The 24,707-nt window shown below is 38.8% G+C and overlaps 1 protein-coding gene across 2 annotated transcripts in view; it reads left to right on the forward strand.

Annotated features, from left to right (window-relative positions):
• Tanc2 (tetratricopeptide repeat, ankyrin repeat and coiled-coil containing 2) overlaps window positions 1-24,707 on the forward strand; it is a 304,791-nt gene that overhangs the window by 31,042 nt on the left and 249,042 nt on the right. For both annotated transcript variants that reach the window (XM_059271952.1, XM_059271953.1), the window contains exon 2: window positions 4,418-4,507. In XM_059271952.1, the coding sequence (XP_059127935.1) occupies window positions 4,441-4,507 (67 nt within the window). In that variant the 5' untranslated portion in view covers window positions 4,418-4,440. The remainder of the gene's footprint in view (window positions 1-4,417; window positions 4,508-24,707) is intronic.

Raw genomic sequence — 24,707 nt, forward strand, 5'->3', positions numbered from 1 at the left:
TTTTAAATATTAATTTCCTATTAGAATAACCCCTTTTTGACATTTCTGCTAATCATACATTGTTTGGTTTTGCTTTTTAAAAAAATTTTACTTCATTTTCATTTTTCAAAGAATTTTACAGTCTGTAATAGATTATTTTTAAACGTTTATGTACAACATTTTGTTTAGTTGTTTCAGAGATTTCTTTCTGTTGTAGATATTCTTAGCACTTTGGCTATGATTGCTTGGTGTTTTTGTTTTTATTGTTTGTTTTTTACAACCGTAGCTTCATATATCTGATTAGTTAGAAAATTCCTGCTTCTTATCACCTCAAATATAACTTTCTGAATTTTCAGTTATGTGCATGCTGAAACTTTTCAGTGGGCTGCATATGGTGCTAATATTCTTTTCCACATTTTCTAACCTTTCTTTGTGCTTTGATTTTAATATTTTCTGTAGATGTAAGCTCTTCATGTTTGTGCCGTTTCCTTCACAGGACACAGAAAAGAAGAGCAAGGCTATAGGCATGGTAGTGGAACCACAAGGAAAAATAGAGGCAGACATTGTTTATTTTTGTATACAACATACAGAAGAATGTTGTTATGATTGTTCAGTACAAAGGAGAAGAAAAGTTACGAAAAAAAACAAAAAAGGCAGATGATTTTTTTAACATAATTTCTTTATTGAATCTTTGGGAATTTCACATCATACATCCTAATTCCACTCACCTCCCAGCCTCTCCATACCTTCCCCTTATCCCTGCAGTGTTCCCCGCAAAGAAAATTAAAAAAAAAAAAAATCAAACCAATCCAAAACAAAACAAGCAAGCAAAAATAAAAAATGAAAAACAAAAAACAAAACCTCTTCACTCCCCCATCTTTCCTGTCTCTCCAATGCCTCTTCGTCTGCCCTGGTGTCATTGGGAGCCGCTGTATATCATTTTGTCCAATCAGCTTTACTTGCAAATGTTCATCACAATGAGTCATTGGTCTGGTTCAAGGCCTCTGGTTTCTTGTACACCATCATCACTGGATCCTCACTGGGACTCCTTGGATATCCTGCAGATGCCCTAAGTTGTGAAGATCCTGCATATATTGTTTCACAGGACTAGTTCTTTCACAAGCTCCAGTAGGTCCTAGATGGGGTAGATGTTAGGGTAGGCCTGGGTGGTAGTTGAGCTGGTCAGCCCAGGCCACTGGAGCCACCCCCCTCAGGTGATGGCCAGAGCCAGCACCCCTGTGCCCATACCATCAGGGTCAGTTCTCCTTTGCCTGTGGTGAGGGGCGGGGCCATCTCTCCCGAGTGCCAGGGAGGGGGACAGGAGCTCTCCCATGAGGGACAGGTCCATCGAAGGGCAGGGCAGCATGGCCCTCTGATTTAATCACTCATGGTTCTTATGGTCCCCTGAGGTGACACGGGCCACAGACATCAACATAGACCCCAGGTGCAGCAGGACCATGGACTAAGACATGACCCTTGGCAGCAGCTTGGGCCTAGACAACATCTTGGCTTCAGTGGAAGCACAGGCCACTCAGATCAGGGTGGCTGTGGTGGCACAGCCTTTGGACACCAACAAGACCGTATGTTGTAGCCCTGACCCTGGCTTCCATATAATCTTTGGTGGCAACATGGGCCTCAGACTTAAACACAGTCTCAGCTGCCATAGGACCACAGACCCACACATGTTCCTTGGCAGCAGCTGGGTCTGGATGTGAACATTGGCCCAGGGGTGGCAAGATCAGTATGGCCCCAGTGGCAGCATGGCCCTTGGACACTAACATGGTAACAGGAACCTCGAACATTAACACACAACCTAGCTGCATTGGGGCCACGGACCCAGACATGGCCCTCAGCTGCAGCTCTGGCCTGGACATCACCATGGCATTGGGAGCAGATGATTTTTTTTTTTTAATCAGAGTTCTTGCAAACAGTATCAGGGGTTGTGATGAAAAGCACAGTTGGGTTTTCCTTTGACCTAGAGCAGTACAGAGAAGAGAGGTTCTGGTTTATGAGCTTCAGTAGTCTTCAGAGGTGGGATAATTCTGGCTTTTTTTTTTTTTTTTTTTTTTTTTTTTAGTAGAAGGAAGGATATATTGTGGCTAATAGTTCCAGAGGGAAAAGAGTTTGTAACTACCACAGAGGAGAAGTATTTTTATATTTTACATGTTAAGAAATAATGCATGGTAAAAGAGGACCTTCGTGATAACTTTTAAAAATTTTTGTGAATTTCATATGTATCATATTTATATCACTTCACCCCTCCCTGTCCTCTCCAACTCCTCAAGAATTCTTGCCCACTCCTCACATTCATTGCCTCTTATTCTTTATTTATTATGGTTACATATGTATGCACATATAAATTTAAAAACACAATTTGATGAGTTTATTTAGTGTAGCTCTGTGTGTGTGTGTGTGTGTATGTGATTCAGTTTTTTTTCTAATTTAATCTTTTTATTGATTCTTAGTGGATTTCATATCGTGCATCTCGATCCCATTTATCTTCCCGTCCCTTTGTATCTACTCTCTGCCCTTGCAACTTCCCTCTAAGGTAAAATAAAATTTAAAAGAAAAGAAAAAAAAATCTTGTCATGGAAGCTGAACTGTGACACAGTGAGTCACACAGTATACCCTTTAGTCCATACATCTTTACTTGCAATGTGTCATTGGTCTGGTTCGAGGCCTCTGGTTTCTGCTACACTATAGATACTAGGCCCTCACTGGGACTCCTCTTAGATATCCTGTTGTGTTCTGATTCATGGAAATCCTGCAGCTTTGGGTCTGTAGGACACATGCTCCAGCAGATCATAGATGGGGTGAATGTTGGGATGGGCCAATTCATATCCCTGGTTCTGAGTCTGGGTGGTTGCTGGGTTGGTCAGCCTGCCAGCTCTCTGTCATCCTCACTACCAGGGTGAGCTCTCAAGCACTGCTCAGGCTAGCTCACCCTATGCAATAAACAGCAAAGGTCAGGACCAGTTCTCCTGCTCTCACACCCTCAGGGCCAACTAACTCATCCACACTTACAGCAACAGGGCCAGCTCTACTATGTTGCCCAGGCGAGGTGGAGGGGCCACTCTCCTGATTGCAACAGCTGGTGAGAGGCAAGGCCAGCTCTCCCATCTGCCACAGATGGGAAGTAGGGGAGCTTCTCTTGCCCATCCCACCACATGGTAGATGAGAGGGGTGGGGCTAGATCTCTGACGCTCACTTTCTCAGGGCTGGTTCACCTGTGACCCTGTCAGTAAGGTCAGTTCTATTGTGCTGCCCAGGAGAAGGGCAGGGCCTGCTCTCCTGAGTGCTAGTTCCCCTAGTATTGCAGCCAGTGAGGGGCTGGGCCAGCTCTGTATAGCCTTATTCTCTCAGTCTTCTTTGGTAACAGGAGTGATGGACATCAACAGAGACCTCAGACATGGCCCTTGGCAGCAGAACAGGCCTGGATATCACCATGGCCCTAGATGGCAAGCAGGCCACCCACTTTAGCCTGCTCTTTACTGCTTTCAACTCTTCAGGTCTCCCTCTCTCCACAGGACGTGAACCATTCCGTCTGTCTGCCTGTCTCTCTCTCTTCCATACTCCACCATGTATTTGCTCACCATAATAGTGCCCAGCTCTCGGTGCCACAAGGTGCCTGGCTGACCTGTGTTTTCTCCTCCCAACCCAGTGTAGGTCTTCTTCTTCTGTCTTAATTGCGCTGGTCAGGCTCTTGTTTTCTCCTGCCTGCTCAGGGCAGACCAATTCTGACTTGTTGATAGGGAATATGTAGTTTTGTAAAGTGTGTGTGTGTGTGTGTGTGTGTGTGTGTGTGTTGGGGAGGGAAAGAGGAAGGATTGAGAAAGGAGTGGGGAAGAAAGAGGAGACAGGGAAATTGTTCCAGACTTGGAGAGTCAAATGAAATGTAGGATGTATTTATAGCTAGCTAATTGTTTCTTCAAATCTTTAGTGCTGTTAGTACTAGAAATTTTGAGAATTCTATTCATGGTTGCCATAAGATACTGGTGAAATTGTGGTCCCCTATTGAGATTATTAGTCTCATTAAAAATATTTAAAAATGCATTCAAACAGAGGCTTGAGGATAGTTTTATTAGCGTTTAAAAGAAAACCCCCAGGGCAGGTAAGCTGTAATCTTGGCAGCTGCCTGGAGGAGGAGCATGGAGAAGAGAAGAGGGAAAAAAACCAGGTAGTTTGAGTCAAGCTAGTGTGGAGGTCAGCCATGTGGTGGACAGTAAGCCACATGATGAGGAAGGGAGCTTTAGAGAAAGAGTGAAGCCCAAAGTACCAGAAAAAGCACACTCAGGTTCTGGCTGGCATCGGAAAGAGAGAAGAAAAGGAAAAGGTACAGCTCTATACACAGTTAATTGCTGATACGCTTTTAAAATTAAACTTAGAAGTATTTCGAATAAAAATTGTCTTAACTTATTTTCCCTGTTTTCTTTTATAGTTTTATATTAAAAGAGCACAACCATGTTTCGGAATAGTCTCAAGATGCTTCTTACTGGTGGGAAATCAAGTCGGAAAAACAGGTCAAGTGGTAAGTGGCTACCCCATACTTACTCTGTGTGATAGTTAGAAGTACAGGCCGTCTTAGGGATCTGAACTCATGCTGCCATGCTTCAAAATTTTATTAAGTAGTTTATTAAATTTGGAACATAAGAAGGTTTACATTCTTATAGACTGTCATATTCTTTATTAGAAGGTAGGACCTTTGAATATTTATCAGCAGCAGTCTGCTAAAGAAAAACTGTGAGGAAAAAGAAGTACTTATTTCTATTTTATGAGAGAATAATGTTTATAGACATTTATTTATTAAAAACTCTAGACCTATGTTTATTTTAAAAATTAACAAAGGAGTTTATTATAGTAATAGATACTCTTAATGGAGGAAATCATTAAAAATAGGACTGTCCCCATAGATTTATGCAGAAAGATATAATTATAGGCACCATGGTACACCCATATAATTCCAGGATTATGGAGGCTGAAGCAGCAGGCTCATGAGTTTAAGGCTGGTCAGTCTTGACTACCTAGTGAGTTCTAGCTCAGCATTGGCTACAGGGTAAGATCCAGTCTCAAAAAGAATTGAATTTTTTTGTTTGTTTGTTTTGTTTTTTTGAGACAGGGTTTCTCTATGTAGCTTTGGAGCCTTTTCTGGAACTTACGCTGTAGCCCAGGCTGGCCTTGAACTCTCAGAGGTCCGCCTGCCTCTGCCTTCTGAGTGCTGGGATTAAAGGCGTGTGCCACTACCACCCAGCAGAATTGAGTATTTTTTGTAAGTACTAAAGTTTATGAAGGTTTTTGTTGTTGTAGTTATATGTGTATGTTTGCTTTTATTTTTAAAGAACAAGATAATTTGGGTTTTTAGGTAAAAGAAAACTTTTGGGAGACAATATTGAACAGAAATGTACTAGATATACTGTTATTAAAGGGTGATAGACTTTGTACTTTTTATAATGTTTTCAACCTTATTTCTCTTTAGTTTATAAATTTACATTCTTAGTTTATTCATTATCACTCATTTCAAATGTTATAATTTGTACTGTGATTTCTTGGATCTTCAGGTAGTTACATTTACTAATTTCTAAATATTTGTTGGTTTCCTGATTATTTTATTTTGACAGAAACTTCTACACTAACTAAAGGAAAATGTTTTTTCACTTTACTGATGTCAGTAGTTGTGGCCACAGTTCAATTTACCTCTTTGGTAGACACTGGCTGGATATTTTCCATTTAGCTAAAATAATGCTACCTGGAGTAAGCACAGGACCCACAAGCTGTCTTCCACCTTTGCTGCCAGTTGTAAATGGTGGATTCTTAGGTTACCCTCAGCTGCTTTCTCATTGTTCACCTACTGGAGCTTCCTAGAACTTCTTCTCAGGTCTATTGTTTGAATAGTTCATAGAACACAGGAAGACAAATTATTTAAAAATGGCTGGTTTGTTACAAGAGAATAGACCCCAGTAAACAGTTCATTGGAAGAGGTGGGTTGGGTGGAAAATTGGAAACAGTCTTGAGCTTCCACATCCTTTTAAAATTTGTCACCTCTCAACACTACCATGTGTTTACCAACCCAAAAGTCCTTGAGCTTGGGCATTTGGGATTTTATGGAGTTTTCATTATGTATATATGATTGATTTAGTTCAACTCCTCTGCCATGAAATCAAAGGCCAAGGCTGAGTATAACCTTCTAATCACATAATTTCCCGGAAATAAGGTACCATTTAAGGCTGACCAGCTGACCAAGAGCCACCAGCCACTAGTCATCCCTTACAAACAAATAAAGCTTAAACACTTTGAAAATTCCAGAGGTTTTTAGAACTAAGTACTAGGAAACATTACAGAGATCAAATATATATTTGTACAATACTACACATTTTTGTTGAATTCTACACTATTTGTATCGTTATCTGATAATCTTTTCTGTATTATTAAATAGTTTTGGTACTTATTGAAATTTGCTTTTTAATTCACATGGCAAATTTTGGTGAATGTTCTGGACGTACCTAAAAATAATGTAGGTTCTGTATATAGTATAGATCAGTTCTGTTGATGATAGTCCTGAAATATTTTATATCCTTAGATATTATTTTTTAAATATAGATTGAGAAAGAAGTGGTAAAATACTATCTTATGATTATGGATTTGTTCATTTCTCCTAGTTCCTGACAGTTTTGCTTCATGTTTGGAAGCTATCTTATTAGATAAATTCAAATTTAGGATTCTTATTCTTCCTGGTGAATTGATTTTCACCATTATAGAATGTTTCTCTATTTCTAGAAATTCCTGTTGAAAGTTAACTTTGTTTTGTATCCATATACTACTTCAACCATCTTGATCAATGTTTGCAGTATTTGCAATATATGATTTGTTTTATTCACTTACTTTGAATACTCATATGATTGTTATTTGTAGATAGTGGACTTACTTTTCATTCATTCCAGAAAGTTTTTTTTTTTTTTTCTTTTTTTGTTAAGGAAACACATTAGTCCACATGAAGTCAGGAATGTATCTGGTTTTCAATATAAAACACTGCTTTGTGTTTTTTACTTATCTTACCTGTTCTGTGCTCCTTTGTTTTCTTTCTTTCTTGTGGTTTTTGGATTGACCAAAACACCTTTTTATTTTTATTTCCTTTAGTAGCTTGAAAATAATGTTCTCTTATAATTTTTAAGTAAGTACTATAAAGATTCAAAAATCGATCCTTAGCTTATCAAAAATTTATATTAATTGGTACTTTGGCCCTTTTCTTGGACAGTGTAAGAGCCTTCAGTTCTTGTTTTATATTTGTATTTTGAGTTCTCTTAAGACATTTTTATTGTATGGTTACTATGGTGAAATACTTGAGCAAAGCATCTTAAGGGAGGAAGGCATTATTCTGGCTCCTGGTCTAAGGGAATACAGTGTAGGCATGGGAGTGGGAGCACCTCATTAGTGGCAGTGATAACACGAGGTTGCTGCTGCTTCTTTAAGTAGGCACCAGGGCAGAAAGCAGAGAGAGCCAGACCATTGGGGGTTAGCTTGGAACATCCTCATCTCTCTCTCCCCCTCTCACTTCTGGGGATCTAACTCAGGGCTTTGTGCATAGTAGGGAAACATAAGCACTCTACCACTCTATACTTCCACCTTTGCCTTTATTTGAAAGTCATTCTCTCTGGGTATCAAACTAGATGGGAAGTTCTTTTCATTAAGCACTGAAATAGTTTTTTTTTTTTTTTATTGTCTTACTGAGTTATAGTGTCTCTGAAGAAACAATAATTCTCATTGTTTGTCCTTTGAACTATTACAGGTGCTAAAATTTTATTTGTCTTTACTTTGGCCATCAGTGTTTGACATGATACACTTAGATGTATAATTTTCTTTATCTTATCTTACTTGACTTTTGTGAGTTTTGTGTAGATCTCTTCAGTTGCAGAAAATCTTGTAGGATGATTGAGTGAATGGGAGGGCTTTCCTCTTCTATACCAAAGGTTAGCAAACCATGGCTTGCAAGCCAAATCTAGCAAGTGTTGTGGTAGCACACACCTCTAATATAATCCCACCACTTGAAAAGAAGCAGCAAGATAGTAAGGAATTCAGGGATAGCCTGAGTAACCTACCCAGTGAGTTGAAAATCATCCTAGGCTACATAAGATCCTGTCTCAAAATATCAGAAGGAAAAAAGTTTTATTGAGTACAACCAGATTCTTTCATTTATGTATTTGCTGATCCTATTCATCCATCCAGTGCACACATTAATTATAAATTTTGTTGATTTCTGTTGATCTCAGTGGATCTCTGCTTTTGCAGATGAGTCTTCTACCAATATTTAGATTTAGTAAATTACTGTCATGGTCATAAATTTTATTAGAGAGTACTAACTTTTGTCATAGAACCCTGTAGCAGATTTCCTTAGGTCTTAGAATATAGTTCTGAGCTACAGACTGATAATACAAGTACCACCACATCTTCTTTTTAAATACTCATTGTTCCTTCTGCTCTCTTTCCTACCACCAAAGAATTTCACCCCATTCCCATTTTGTCCTTAAGATACATTCAATCAATAAATTATTCTACATTGTTTTCTTTAAAAAATCTTTTCTAATATAATTATCTAGATGTTCTCATAATCATGAATGTTACCTGAAAATTTATAGCAATTGAGTTAATGCATAAATAAACTGTTTTCTCTGACTTGCTCTTGCCCCTACCTTTTTTTTTTTGAGAAGAGGTGTGTACTAAAGATTAAACTTAGGGCATTGCACATGCTAGGTAAGCACTCTACCATTGAGCTGTGTTTCCAGCCCAATTTTTATAAAGAACTATTAGAAACTTAGTTTGGCAGAATCTGACCTGTCCTAACTTGTTTATACCTATGTCCTTTAAGTATTATTCAGAAAGTTTCTACTTTATACATGTCAGTCTTTATAATACCTAATTTTTTTCTTCATAATCATGACATTGGCCTTGTCTGGAATAGACTTGCTATTTATACTTGAGTCACTTAAAAAAAAAAAGTCCTAATTAGCCATTAGAGTTGCACTTGTATTTCACTCTGGCTCACAGTCATTGTTCTTTTGCCTATGCTATTAGAGTGTTTATTAACTGTCTTTCCAATGTGAAATTTAATGAAATACTTTGTATTGTTTATGAGCTTTCAGAAATGCTTCCTTACTATAGTTTTTAATTATCTCAAGGATCAGAAATTCATGCATGTTTCCTATTATTCCTGCAATAGTTCATACTGTCTCTATATTTTTATTTATTCATCTATATTTGTATTTCATTGTAAGAGAATGTAAAGAAGTCATGTAGCCAGAATTGTGTTAAGTGAAGCGTGTGTTAGATAAGTTACCTTACATTCACAAGTGTCCTGTGTTTCACAAAGATAACTTTCACATATATTATTTCATTTAATCTTTATAGAAAATTCCAATCCATTTTATGGGTGAGAGGTAAAAACTTTAGCCTAACATTATATAGCTAGTTGGCCTGAGGATATATGTAGTTCAGTGACACATAGTGCATGTGTTTAGCATACAGGTGAAATACAGTCTTTAAATAAGAAACCAATATTGGGTTGATTAGAAGCTCATATTGTTCATGTTTTCTTAAGATATGTTCCTAATTGCCTTTGACTTCATTTCCTGTAACTCTTTTTGCCTTCCTTCACTCTGTTTTTTTTTTTTTAATTTTTATTTTGCAATACAATTCAATTCTACATATCAGCCACGGATTCCCTTTTTCTCCCCCCTCCCGCCCCCCTCACCCCCCCCCCCAGCCCGCCCTCCCATTCCCATCTCCTCCAGGGCAAAGCCTTCACCGCAGACTGAGATCAACCTGGTAGACTCAGTCCAGGTAGGTCCAGTCCCCTCTTCCCAGGCCGAGCCAAGTGACTCTGCATAGGCCCCAGGTTTCAAACAGCCGACTCATGCAATGAGCACAGGACCCGGTCCCACTGCCTGGATGCCTCCCAAACAGATCAGGCCAATCAACTGTCTCACCCACTCAGAGGGCCTGATCCAGTTGGTGACCCCTCAGCCATTGGTTCATATTTCTTATGTTTCCGTTCGTTTGGCTATTTGTCCCTGTGCTTTATCCAACCTTGGTCTCAACAATTCTCACTCATATAAACCCTCCTCATTCTCGCTAATTGGACTCCCAGAGATCCACCTGGGGCCTAGTCATGGATCTCTGGATCCAGATCCCTCAGTAGTTGGATGAGGTTTCTAGCACGACAGTTAGGGTGTTTGGCCATCCCATCACCAGAGTAGGTCAGTTCGGGCTGTATCTCCACCATTGCCAGCAGTCTGTTGTGGGGGTATCTTTGTGGATTTCTGTGGGCCTCTCTAGCACTTTGCTTCTTCCTATTCTCATGTGGTCTTCATTTACCATGGTCTCCTATTCCTTGTTCTCCCTCTCTGTTGTTGATCCAGCTGGGATCTTCCGCTCCCCCAAGCTCTCTTTCCCTCGACCCTCGCCCTTCATTACCCCCACTCATGTCCAGGCTGTTCATGTAGATCTCATTCCATTTCTCTGTCATTGGGCGATTCCTGTGTCTTTCTTGGGGTCTTGTTTTCCAGGTAGCCTCCCTGGTGAGGTGAGTAGCAGTCCAGTCATCCTTGTTCCACATCTAGTATCCTCCTATGAGTGAGTACATAGCATGTTTGTCTTTCTGAGTCTGGGTTACCTCACTCAGGATGATTTTTTCTAGATCCATCCATTTGTCTGCAAACCTCATGATGTCATTGTTTTTCTCTGCTGAGTAGTATTCCATTGTGTATATGTACCACATTTTGTTTATCCATTCTTCAGTTGAAGGGCATCTAGGTTGTTTCCATGTTCTGGCTATTACAAACAATGCTGATATGAACATAGCTGAACAAGTGCTCTTGTGGTGTGGTTGAGCATTCCTTGGGTATATGCCCAAGAGTGGTATAGCTGGATCTTGGGGGAGATGGATACCCAATTTTCTAAGAAAGCACCATATTGATTTCCAAAGTGGTTGTTGAAGCTTGCATTCCCACCAGCAGTGGAGGAGAGTTCCCCTAGCTCTACATCCTCTCCAGCATAAGGTGTCTTCAGTGTTTTTGATCTTAGCCATTCTGACAGGCGTAAGGTGGTATCTCAGAGTTGTTTTGATTTGCATTTCCCTGATGATTAGGGATGTTGAGCAATTCCTTAAATGTCTTTCAGCCATTTGAGTTTCCTCTGTTGAGAATTCTCTGTTTAGTTCTATAGCCCATTTCTTATTTGAACTGTTGGGCATTTTGATGTCTAATTTCTTGAGTTCCTTATATATTCTGGATATCAGTCCTCTGTCAGATGTGGGGTTGGTGAAGATCTTTTCCCATTCTGTAGGCTGTCGCTTTGCCTTGTTGACTGTGTCCTTTGCTCTATAAAAGCTTCTCAGTTTCAAGAGGTCCCATTGATTGATTGTTTCTCTCAGTGTCTGTGCTACTGGTGTTCTATTTAGGAAGTGGTCTCCTATGCCAATGCGTTCAAGACTACTTCCTACTTTCTCTTTTAGCAGGTTCAGAGTAGCTGGATTTATGTTGAGGTCCTTGATCCACTTGGACTTAAGTTTTGTACACGGTGATAGATATGGATCTATTTGCAGCCTTCTACATTTTGATATCCAGTTTTGCCAGCACCATTTGTTGAAGATGCTTTCTTTTTTCCATTGTGCACTTTTGGCTTCTTTGTCAAAAATTATATGTTCATAGGTGTGCGGATTAATGTCAGGGTCTTCAATTCGATTCCATTGGTTCACATGTCGGTTTTTATGCCAGTACCAAGCTGTTTTTATTACTGTAGCTCTGTAGTACAGCTTGAAGTCAGGGATCGTGATGCCTCCAGAGGTTGTGTTATTGTACAGGATTCTTTTGGCTATCCTGGGTTTTTTGTTTTTCCATATGAAGTTGAGTATTATTCTTTCCAGGTCTGTGAAGAATTGTGTTGGTATTTTGATGGGGATTGCATTGAATCTGTAGATTGCTTTTGGTAAGATTGCCATTTTTACTATGTTAGTCCTTCCTATCCATAAGCATGGGAGATCTTTCCATTTTCTGACATCTTCTTCAGTTTCTTTTTTCAGGGACTTAAAGTTCTTGTCATATAGGTCCTTCACTTGCTTGGTTAGTGTTACCCCAAGGTATTTTATGTCATTTGTGGCTATAGTAAAGGGTGATGTATCTCTGATTTCCTTCTCTGCTTCTTTGTCCATTGTATATAGGAGGGCTACTGATTTTTTTGAGTTGATCTTGTATCCTGCTATGTTGCTGAAGGTGTTTATAAGCTGTATCAGTTCCTTGGTAGAATCTTTGGGGGTTGCTCAAGTATACTATCATGTCATCTGCAAATAGGGAAAGCTTGACTTCTTCCTTTCCAATTTGTATCCCCTTAATCTCCTTATGTTGTCTTATTGCTCTGGCTAGAAATTCAAGTACTATATTGAATAAGTATGGGGAGAGTGGACAGCCTTGCCTCCTTCCTGATTTTAGTGGAATTGCTTTGAGTTTCTCTCCATTTAATTTGATGTTGGCTGTTGGCTTGCTGTAAATTGCCTTTATTATGTTTAGGTATGTTCCCTGTATTCCTGATCGCTCCAAGACCTTTATCATGAAGGGGTGTTGGATTTTGTCAAATGCCTTTTCAGCATCTAGTGAGATGATCATGTGGTTTTTTTTCTTTGAGTTTGTTTATATGGTGTATTACATTGACAGACTTTCGTATGTTGAACCATCCTTGCATCCCTGGAATGAATCCTACTTGATCATGGTGGATAATTGTTTTGATGTGTTCTTGGAGTCTGTTTGCCAGTATTTTATTGAGTATTTTTGCATCAATGTTCATGAGGGAGATCGGTCTGTAGTTCTCTTTCTTTGTTGTATCCTTGTTTGGTTTAGGAATCAGGGTAATTGTAGCCTCATAGAAGGAGTTTGGTAATGTTCCTTCTGTTTCTATTGTGTGGAACAATTTAGAGAGTATTGGTATTAACTGTTCTTTGAAGATCTGGTAGAATTCTGCACTGAAACCATCTGGTCCTGGGCTTTTTTTGGTTGGGAGACTTTTAATGACTGTTTCTATTTCGTTAGGGGTTATTGGACTATTTAAATAGTTTATCTGATCTTGATTTAATTTAGGTATGTGGTACCTATCCAGAAAATTATCCATTTCTTTTAGGTTCTCCAGTTTTGTGGAATAGAGGTTTTTGAAGTATGACCTGATGATTCTCTGGATTTCCTCAATGTCCCTTCACTCTGTTTTAGCCATGTGCCTTCTCCTACTTTGTCTTTTATGCGTGTTGTTCCTTATGTTTAGGTGTTTGTTAGGTCCATTCCTTCTTTAAAGCCATAACATGTCATCTTCTCATTGAGGTCTTTCCTAGCCACCAGATCTAACACTATCCCCCCCCCCTTTTTACATTCCTCTTAATTTTTGCCCTCTCTCTTTTTGTCTCTGTAGCAAAAATAACTTTTTATCTTAAATATGCCTTATTTTCCTGCTCTATTATTTATTTTTACTTTAGGAACATACATTTTATGACCACCACCACCCTCAATCTTCTACCCCTCTTGACAGGGTCTTATTTTGGAGCCCTGAGTGGATTGGAACTTGCTCTATAGACCAGAATAGCCTTGGACTGCCTCCAAGTGCTGGTATTAAAAGGCATACACCACCATGCCTGGGCAGTTCATTTTGTTTTCAGCTGTTGTATCTTGTTTGTAACATAGCAAGTGCTTAGTAATGTTTGTTTTATGAATAAATAACATTTTAAGGAAAATAACTGTGTTATCAGTGTATATAAACTATATTTGGTCACAGTAGCACACAGCTGTAATCACAGCTATTCAGAAGGCTGAAGCAGGGGTAACTTTTTAGCCCAGTAGTCAGAGGCTAGCCTGGGCAGCTTATCAAGACACATCCAGAAAGAAAGAAAACAAAGGATTACAGTAATCTCACTGTTAAGAGATGATGAGAAGGATAAAGAAGTGATCATAGGGATGAAGAGGTGTGGTGGTAGCCCTCAGAGGCTATCTAGTGAAAACTTGCTCAGGGTCAGAGATTCTAAGCTTGCTTTACCCAGCAGGGCTGCATAATGGGGTGATTTGGCCAGGGCTGTGGTTACCAGGTGTTTGGAAGGGTCTACACTTGTTGGTACTTTGTGCTTTGATCTTGCAAGGGGGAGGTCTTTTGTCTCTGCTCTTTGCATATTATAAAAAGTTCTTTTGAATAAACCTCAGGGCAACTAGGTGTTGATCTAGGGCCCTCCTGAAGCTATCCTGTGTCTCTGTCTTTCTTATTGTCTCTTTATATCTTTCTATCAGTCATTTCCTCATTCCTTTCTCCTCCCCTCAAGAACCCTTCGACAGGTCAGTTGAAGCTGGACTCTGGCAGACTCCCACAAAGAGGCAGAGGAGACATGAGGAAGTGGTCTAGATAGTGTGTTTACTACAGTGGTTGGGAAGTGAAAGGAACAAGAGGAAATAAATCGTTTGTTCTGGAGTTTCTGGCTGCAGGTGGGCTAGTTTCTGCATTGCATTGTTTCAGGCCCATGTAATATGCACAGTGATCATATATTTAGTGATTTGCTCTCTAGAAACATGTACTACATTTTTTTCCCATTGTAATCACCTTCATTTCCTGGGCTCATTTCAAATTCTTTTTTTTTTTTAAATGCTTTATTTTTATTTTATGTGCATTGGTGTTTTGCCTGTGTGTATGTCTGTGTGAGGGTCCCCTGGAACTGGAGTTACAGACAGTTGTGAGCTGCCATGTGGGTGCTGGGAATTGAACCTGGGTCCTCTGGAAGAGCCATTGTTAGAATTCTGTCGCTCTAGCTATATAACTGCACATACGCAGTTCAGTAGCTAAGGAAAGGGTCTTCGCAGCACCATCCCGCAGTCCGCATGTGTGGCATGTGCAGGGGAATCCTTAAAAAGCCGGTCACAGACTCCTCTTTTCTCTTCTGCTCCCTGCCCCCCTCTGCACCTGTCTGTCCATCTCCCCCGCCCCTTCTAATAAAGCTCTTGTTACTGGGTTTTGCCATGCCTCTGACCTTTCTTGAACAGTAACAGCGCTGCATATTTTTAAAACCAACAGCAGTCAGTGCTCTTAACCACGAAGCCATCTCTCCAGCCCCTACCCTTTTTTAAAAATAATTTATTTTTATTTTATGTGCATTGGTATTTGACCTACATGTATGTCTGTGTGAGGAAGTTAGATCCACTGGAACTTAAGTTACAGACAATTGTGAGCTGCCACATGGGTGCTGGGAATCGAACTCCGGTCCTTTGAAAGAGCAGCCAATTCTCCCTAGCCCCTTAAATTCTTATTAAAACATGAGGATTATTTTTCCTTAGGACTCTAAAAAACAGTTTGATACTGTAAGTTCTTTTAGTGGCACACTGTAATATTTTAGCCCAAAGATTTTTTTCACTGTCTGCTTTTATAGATTGTTACTTACAGAGTTTGCAGTTTCCATCCTTGCTGATAGAGAAGGAAGACGGAGGAAACTGTAGAGTTTACGCTATCAACACAAGCCTTTTTTTTTTTTTTTTGTGACCCATTTTTAAAAACAATTTAAAGGAAATGAGTTTCTATCCATAGTAGTTTCTCCCTGTCCTCAGCTTTTATAAGGTGATTGAGATTAACACAGTAATTTCTTACTGCTGATTGGAGTTCTTTGATAAAGCTTCCATAAAATGATTAATTCAAGCTCATATGTTGTATTTATTTTTAAGGATTGAATGAATCTTCTTGTAGCGAGACTGGTCTCAGACTTGTACTATAGCTCCTGTGTCCTTCTCCCAAGTGTAACAGTTGCATAAAGATATACATCACCAAGCTCAACATCTGTTTTTTTTTTTAATATTTCAGGATTAAGTTTTATTAGCATAAAACATATCCCTGTTAAAATCTAGTTTACTAAGTGTGACCCTGTGCAAGTTACTTTAAAACTCGAAGTATTTTGTCAGTTGTAAATGGTGACACTGTTTACTGTGTCGTCATAGCCTGTGTCAGTTAGACTGGCTGCCACCTCATAGGTATAGTTCAAAAAGGCAGTGAGTGACTGCTAGCAATTTCAGAGGACTGTTCTGTGTAGACCCTCAGCCAGAAGCAGGCAGCTGTCCCTGCTTCCCCTCACTAGGACTGCACTGCATTTCTTGACACTAAAGCAGAGAAAGCTTTCTGATGAAGAGGTCAGTGTGCTCCATCCCTCTTGTCATTTTAAAAAGAAAAGGCTTTGCATGACCCCAGACATTTTTTTCCTATTCTGGTTTGGTGTGTATCTCAAAGCAGGACGGCAGTTTTAAGAATTAGACAGGGTTGCCGGGCGGTGGTGGCGCACGCCTTTAATCCCAGCACTCGGGAGGCAGAGCCAGGCGGATCTCTGTGAGTTCGAGGCCAGCCTGGGCTACCAAGTGAGTTCCAGGAAAGGCGCAAAGCTACACAGAGAAACCCTGTCTCGAAAAACCAAAAAAAAAAAAAAAAAAAAAAAAAGAATTAGGGTGGCTTGCTAAATGTTCCTTGGTAAAAAGCAAATTTTTGAAAAAGATTAAGTTGAGCCATTTGAACTGATTTAATTTGGCATTATTGCCACAGATCAGTTACTTTAAAAAATCCAAGTATAAGCCCAATGTGATGCCATATTCTTTTAATCTCAGCACCCTGAGGTAAAAGCAGGTAGATTTCTGTAAGTTCAAGGATAGTCTGGTCTACCTGGTGATTTTCAGGACAGCTAGAAACAAAAACTGAAAACAAACAAATTCAAGTACATATCAGATATATTATTTACAATTCTATATTAATAAATGTGTACAATGAATAAAATTACTTAAAGAATAGATTCTGGTTTCTCATTTTAAGAAGGGATTTAAGTAACAAGTTAAACATTTTAATTTTGTTTCTTATGGTATATTTTTATGTCACATTTTGATATAGTGCATTTACTAAGATAAAATAATAGTTTTAATACTATGAAGTTTTTCACTTGAATATATCAAGTTTTTTTTTGTTTAAGAAATTTAAATATTTTTTTTTTTTAAAGCCTCCGTTCAATGTGGTTTGATCCTAAATTTGCCATCCTCTTGCCTCAATTTCCTGAGTGCTGGGATTATAGATGTATGCCACCATGCCTGGCTTAAATTAAAAACAAAACAAAAAGAAACTTTGATTCTAGATTTCTGCCTCTGCAAATTTGTGGTACCATTTTATGGTTGCCATGCATACTCAAATATATATTCCTGCGTATTTGTTCTCATTCTCCCTCCCCTCTCTTCTATGGTTTAAAGATAGAGTTCATACAGTCATTCTCCTGTTACCATCTCTCAAGTGCTATGATTATAAGTGTGCAGTTCCATGACTGTTAGTATTTTATTTATAGGAATTTTAGTAAAAATCTACATATGTACTCTATTTATGAACTCATAATAATAGAATGTGAATGGTAAAACCAAGAAGTGGGTGAGATGCAAAAAGGAAAAGAAACTGATTTTAAATTTTTGAAACAATATTTCACAATGTATCCATTGCTGGCTTGAACTTACTAAGTAGTCCAGGTTGATCTTGAAATTGTAGAGATCCTCCTGCCTCAGTTTCCTGAGTACTGAGATTACAGGCATGCCCCACCGCACTAGGCTTCTTTTTAAGTTTCATGCACAGCAATCATAGACTCCTTGTCTTTCAGGATCCCTAGATTATACTTCTATAAATAGACATTTTTATTTTCATGATTACTTTAAAGAAACCAGAAAGAAACAAAAAATTCTATCTTAAAAACAGGTCCCATACTTGACAAATAGCCAAACGAACGGAAACACATGAAATATGAACCAAAGGCTGAGGGGTCACCAACTGGATCAGGCCCTCTGAGTGGGTGAGACAGTTGATTGGCCTGATCTGTTTGGGAGGCATCCAGGCAGTGGGACCGGGTCCTGTGCTCATTGCGTGAGTCGGCTGTTTGAAACCTGGGGCCTATGCAGGGTTGCTTGGCTCTGCCTGGGAGGAGGGGACTGGACCTACCTGGACTGAGTCTACCAGGTTGATCTCAGTCTGCGGTGAAGGCTTTGCCCTGGAGAAGATGGGAATGGGGGGCGGGCTGGGGGGAAGGTGAGGGGGCCCGGAGGGGGGAGAACAAGGGAATCCGTGGCTGATATGTAGAATTGAATTGTATTGCAAAATAAAAATTAAAAAAAATAATAATAATAAAAGTGTACCTAAAATTAAAAAAAAAACAAAAAACAGGTCCCATACTTATTCTCACACTGTTTCTATAGATAGCTTCTCTTGGATTTATTTGACTCCCTGAATAAAATAGGCTGACATACTTTCCCCCAGATTTAGAGTCATGTTTGGTTTCCTTTTCTTTCTTTCTTTCTTTCTTTCTTTCTTTCTTTCTTTCTTTCTTTCTTTCTTTCTTTCTTTAAGTTTTTGCAATCTATCTTGCTATAAAAATTCTGGTTCTGATGCTGGGTGGTGGTGGTGGTGGTGGTGGTGGTGGTGGTGGTGGTGGTGGTGGTGGTGCACGCCTTTAATCCCAGCACTCAGGATTACTTGGGAAGTACATAGGCAGAGCCAGGCAGATTTCTGTGAGTTCGAGGCCAGCCTGGTCTACAGAGCGAGATACAGGACAGGCACCAAAACTACACAGAGAAACCTTGTCTCGAAAAAAAACAAAAAAACAAAAAAAAAAAAATTCTGGTTCTGTGCGTGCACGCACGCACACGCGCACACACACACACACACACACACACACACACGCGCGCACATCCATGGAGGCCAGAGGAGGAAGTTAGGTATCCTCCTTTATTTCTTATTTGTAGTATTCCCTTGAGTCTCAGTCTCTCATTGGACCTGGAGCTCACTATTCTTGCTAGACTGACTAGTCAGCAAGCTCTGGAGATCATGTCTCAGTGAATAAGGTGGAGAGCAATAGAGGAAGGCCTTAGGCCTCCACACTCACTCTCACATCTCTGTGTGTATACTCCCATATACATGTGCCCCCCAAACAAAGTTTAACAGGCTTCTTTTAGCAACAGCTCTCCAACTCTGATGATAAGAATGTTTCTTTAATCTTGGGATGTTAGAAGGTACCTTTCATACTGAAGTTTTCTCTCCTTTCCAGAAGGAAAATGAAAGTCAGAGTGCCTTTCCTGTGTCTGCTATTTTCAAAGTCCCTATAACTCAAAGAAATCTTTATGACAAAGTAGCATTTTCGGCATAGCAATTCTGTGATTCAAACTTATCATGAAAATGTTGGTTAATATAGTCTGTAGGATATTTCATTAGTGAAATACTAGTGGTTAAAATATTTGATAAATATAACACATTTTTCTATAAAAATTTTTTTACTGTCTTCACATAAATATATAGTATTAAAATATCCTATATGTGAAGATTTAAACTTAGAGAACACTTTTGTTCCTCTTGTCATATAGCTGATTCAGATTCAGCAAATGTTAATTATTTGTTTGTTTGTTTATTGTGTTCTTTGACATCCAGCTTAAGACCGCCTATATGGTAGGCAAGCACTGCACCACTAAGCTATGTATTTACCCCTTTTTCCTACTTTTGATTCTGAAGCAGGGAATGCTGCTTTGTTGCCAAGACTGGCCTTGAACTTCCTCTGTTGTGGTGGCTGACCTTGTACTTAATCCTTCTGCCTTAACTTCCCAAGTAACTCTGATTATAGGCTTGACCTAATGGGCCCAGATAGCATAAACTTATTTTACTATGAATGATGTTAAATTCTTTCATCAAAATTGCACGCAAGTATTATATTAAATAGTTGTATTAGCTTGAAATGTGTATAAAACTGGAAATTTTGAGATGATTTCCTTATTTGCTTGATACAGATTTTAATTGGAAGAGCTGGTAGTTTTGATTAGGCAAGACTGTATTAAGCAAAATTTATAGTTATTGTAAGATTGCTTAGAATGTAGTCAATGCCAGACAAAAGATTTTACTAGGAATAGATATCTCGTTCCTGCCTTGTACCCTTATTGCATCATAACATAATGCTTCATAATGAATGTCTCTCAGTTGATGCTAATTTTCTGAGAAATTCTCATTATTCTAGTCTTTTGCTATTAAATATATATATAAAACTAGTTTTAGTCACTTTGAACTAGTTTAGTAACTCTAACATGGGACATATTAGGTCAGGTACAGTAATCACATGAATATTCAATAGATGCCGAAAAAGCCTCTGAGCAGGTTTAACGTGCCTTCAAGATGAAAGCCCAGAATAAACATATCAATGTAATAAAGGCTGTTCACAGAAAACCTATAGCCACCATTATACTGAATGTATTTCCCTAGAGTAAGAATTGAGAAAAGGGTGTCTACTCTTTCTATTTTTATCCAGTATATTTCTTGAATGCATTGCCAGAACAATAAGGCAAGAAAAAGAAATACAATACAATTTGGAACTAGGTGTGGTGGCTGACACCTAGATCCCTACACTTGAGAGAATGAGGCAGGGTGATTGCTGTTTGTTAAAGTCTACATAGTGAATTCCAGGCCAGCCTGGATTTTACAGTGGGACTGTCAAACAAAACAAACAACCCCCTCAAAAGGATGCAAGTAAAAAAATGGAGAACTAAAAATGTACCTATTTACATGTGATAGAATCCTTTACTTAGAAGGTCCTAAAGACACCACCAAAAACCTCTTAAATCTGATAAACATTTTCAGCAAAGCAGCAGGATGAAAAAAAAAACCATAAAATGTATTAACTCTTTTATGTAAACCATTATTGAACATACTGAGAAAGCAGGAAATAAATCTGATATATGATAGTAATATCAAAGAAATTGAAGAAGACACTAGAATAGGAAAAACCATCTCATGGTCATTGGTTAGCAGAATTAATACTGTTAAAATAGCTATATTACCAAAAATGTTCTATAGATTCAGTGTAATCTCCATCAAAAATCCTAATGACATTCTTCACATCAAGAAAAAAGGAAAATTTATACAGATACATTAAAAAACCTAAATAACCAAGCAAAAAGAATAATACTAAGTAAATTGTAATACCTGTTTGCACCAAAATGTGTCTAGGTCAATGGCACAGAATAAAGGATCCAGAAAAACAGAAACAAACAAAACACACAACTATAACCAACTGATTTTGACAAAGGTGCCAAAAACATGCTGGGGAAAAGATAGGCTCTTCTATATATAAATGGTGCTAAGCATAGTGAATATTCACATATAGAATCTCTCACTTGCATAAAACTAAACAAAATATATCAAAGATCTTGATGAAACTTTGAAACCATCAGAGGAAAGCATACAGAAAACACTTTGAGACACAGACATACCAAAGACTTTTTGAGAATGAGCCCCATAGCCCAGAGAATAATACCAAGAATTGACAAATAGGATTGTACAAAATTAAAAAGCTTCTGCACAGCAAAAGAAACAGTTCATTAAATTAAGACATAGACTACAGAATGGAGAAAACCTTTAGTAGCTGCTATTCTTCTGACAGGGAATTAATATCTAGACTTGAATTGAAAAAAATCCAAGAAATTAAAAAAAATTAACCCCCCCCCACCAGAAAAATTATCTAGTAAGTAAGTGGGCAAATGATTGATCAGTTTTCAACAGATCAAAATAGCCAAAATAACCATAAGAAAAATGTTTACTCAGAACTGGGGATAAGGTCCCCAGTTCTGCACATGAACTGGGTGTAGTGGCCCGTGTCTCTAACCCCAGCACTCGGAGTTATAGGCAGGAAGATCAGCATTCAAGATCATCTTTGGCTACATGAAGAGTTAGAAACTAGCCTAGGCTATGTGATGCCCTATAATAGCTCCAAACAAAACAAAACCCCATTATGAGATGTCATCTAACCTGTCAGAATGACTATCATAGAAACAAATAGCCATACATACGAAAAGGTATAGGGGTAAAGAACCTTCATATCTTCACTGGTGGAAATATAAAAAGCTAAAAATTGAACTACCATACTATCTAGTTACTTTCCTAATACATACTCAATCTCTCTCTCTCTCTCTCTCTCTCTCTCTCTCTCTCTCTCTTACATGAAGACATTGGAATAGAGATATATTTATATATGTGTGTGTATATGTATATCAATATTATTCAGCCATAATAATATTATGTTATTTGCAAGAAAGTGGATGGGAATGGAGATTATCACATTCAACAAAATAAGCCATAGTAGGAGCTGGACAGATGGCTCAGCAGTTAAGAGCACTTGTTTTTGCAGTTTCTGGGTTCAGTTCCCAGCACCCACATGGCAGCTCACACCACCTGTAACTCCAGTTCCAGGGGATCTGATGCCTTTTTCTGGTTTCTATGGGCACCAGGCATGCAAACAAAAACACTCATACACATAAAGTAAGTAATATAAATATAAAAAGGCATGTTGAGAAAATATTACATGTTTTCTCTCATGGGAAGTCTAGATTATAATAATAATAATAATAATAATAATAATAAGTCTAGATTATAATAATAATAATAATAATAATAATAATAATAACAAAAACAACAACAACAACAACAACAGTAAAGCCCAGACATGGTAGTTCATGCTTTTAATCCTGTGGTGATATTGTGTTCCCCAAAATATTGTGCACCCTAATAAATTTATCTGGGGTCAGAGGACAGAACAGCCACTAGATAGACATAGAGGCCTGGAAATGGTGGCACACACGCCTTTAATCCTATCACTTGGGAGGCAGAGATCCATCTGGATCTCTGTGAGTTCAAAGCCACACTGGAAACAGCCAGACATGGTGACTCCTGCCTTTAATCCCAGGAAGTGATGGCAGAAAGCAGAAAGGTATATAAGGCGTGAAAACCAGGAACTAGAGCTGGTTAAGCTTTCAGGCTTTCGAGAAGGAGTTCAGCTAAGATCCGTTTGGATAAGGACTCAGAGGCTTCCCAGTCTGAGGAAACAGGATCAGCTGAGGAACTGAGAGGTGAGGAAACTGTGGCTTGTTCTGCTTCTCTGATCTTCCAGTGTTGACCCCAGTTCCTGGCTCTCAGGTTTTTTTTTGGTTTTTCGAGACAAGGTTTCTCTGTGTAGCTTTGGCGCCTTTCCTAGAACTCACTCTGTAGCCCAGGCTGGCCTCGAACTCATAGAGATCCTCCTGGCTCTGCCTCCCGAGTGCTGGGATTAAAGGTGTGCACCACCACCACCTCGCTCCAGGTTTGTTTTTATTAATAAGACATTTTAAGATTCATGCTACATAATCCCAGCATCTGAGAGGCAGAGGCAGACAGATTTCTGAGTTTGAGGCCAGCTTGATCTACATAGTGAGAGATTCAGGCCAGCTGGGGCCACACTGTTCAAAAACAGGTGATGGGGAGTGGGGAGGCTGGAGAGATGACTGAGTGGTAAAGAGCACTGGTTGCTCTTCAAGAGGACATAGTGGCTCATGGTGGCTCACAACTGTCTGTAACTCCAGTTCTAGAGGATCTGGCACTATCTTCTGGCCTCTGTGGGCACCAGGCATGCATGTAGTGCACAGTCACATGTACAGGCAAAACACCCATATATGTATACCTAAAATAATAATAAAAAAGAAAACCAAAGTCATGAAAGTAGAGGACTAAGGTAGTAAGGAGGAAGGAGGATAAGAAAATGGAACATCGGGATTAGTATAATCAAAAGACATGTTAAACATGTATGCACGTATAATGAATCAGTATAATTTATATATGCTAAAGTAGTCTTTTTATTAGAATTTTCTGTGGTGGTAGATGCTTTTTTTTTTTTTTTACAAATGCATCATCTAGTGCTAGAATGGAAACAATTTAGAACTCTCTCCAAATCTCCTTTTATAATTTACTTAGTCTTTAGTGCTTACATTGTCTTTGGCTTTGTGAGTTATGCTCCAGGTTTGTTCCTACAAGCGGGGAACTTTAACAGACAGAGAGGAGAGCTAAACCAATAGCAAGTTGAGAGGCAAGGCAGAGGGGAGAATTGAATTTATTTTTTCTCTCTGAATTAGAGAATAAACCTAGGGCTTCTCACATACTAAAAAGCGCTCTATATCTCAAACTTTTTATTTATTTTTACTTTTTATTTTGAAACAAGATCTAATTAAGTAGTCCAGGCTGACCTTGAACTCATTCTATAGTTCCAGGCCTGCTTTCTTTCTTGGTTTCCAGAATAGCTGGATTTGAAGGATTGCACCATCAGACCTAGCTTATAAATTGAATTTTGAAGTCTGTATAGGACTTAGGGCACCACATAGAGGAAGCAGCATTTGCTCTTAAATGGATATAGAAAACTGTTTGGTTCTCATGGTAATTGTAGAAATCCTTGCTATTCCCAGAACTCAGGTGAGTTAGATAATTGCTAAAAAGATGGACAGTTAATCACTTTTAAGCTAATGATGTACTTTATTTACCATGCTAAAGAGTTGTGATTATATTAATACTGCAAAGGAGCCACTGCAGGATTTTAAACTGAGAAGAAGATTTTAGCATCAAGCTCAGTTCTCAGTTTTATTTATTCTTGTAGTAATTGGAATAGTCAGAATTAACAAAACAGTCCAACTTAAAACCTCAGAGACATTATAGTAACCACCAAGAACTTCCTGCAACAGAGAGTTTCCTTATCCTTTAGGGGTCTTCCCTGAGGTAAATCTGGATCCTTGACTTGCCCACAGAAATAAATTTTAGGAAGAGGAGTGTGAGTTTATTAGGCGAACATTTAGCTTTAGACTTAACTGTGGGGTTGATAAAAGGCACTCAGAGAAGGAGTA

This window comes from Peromyscus eremicus, chromosome 8a, assembly GCF_949786415.1.
Source record: "Peromyscus eremicus chromosome 8a, PerEre_H2_v1, whole genome shotgun sequence".
Taxonomy (NCBI): domain Eukaryota; kingdom Metazoa; phylum Chordata; class Mammalia; order Rodentia; family Cricetidae; genus Peromyscus; species Peromyscus eremicus.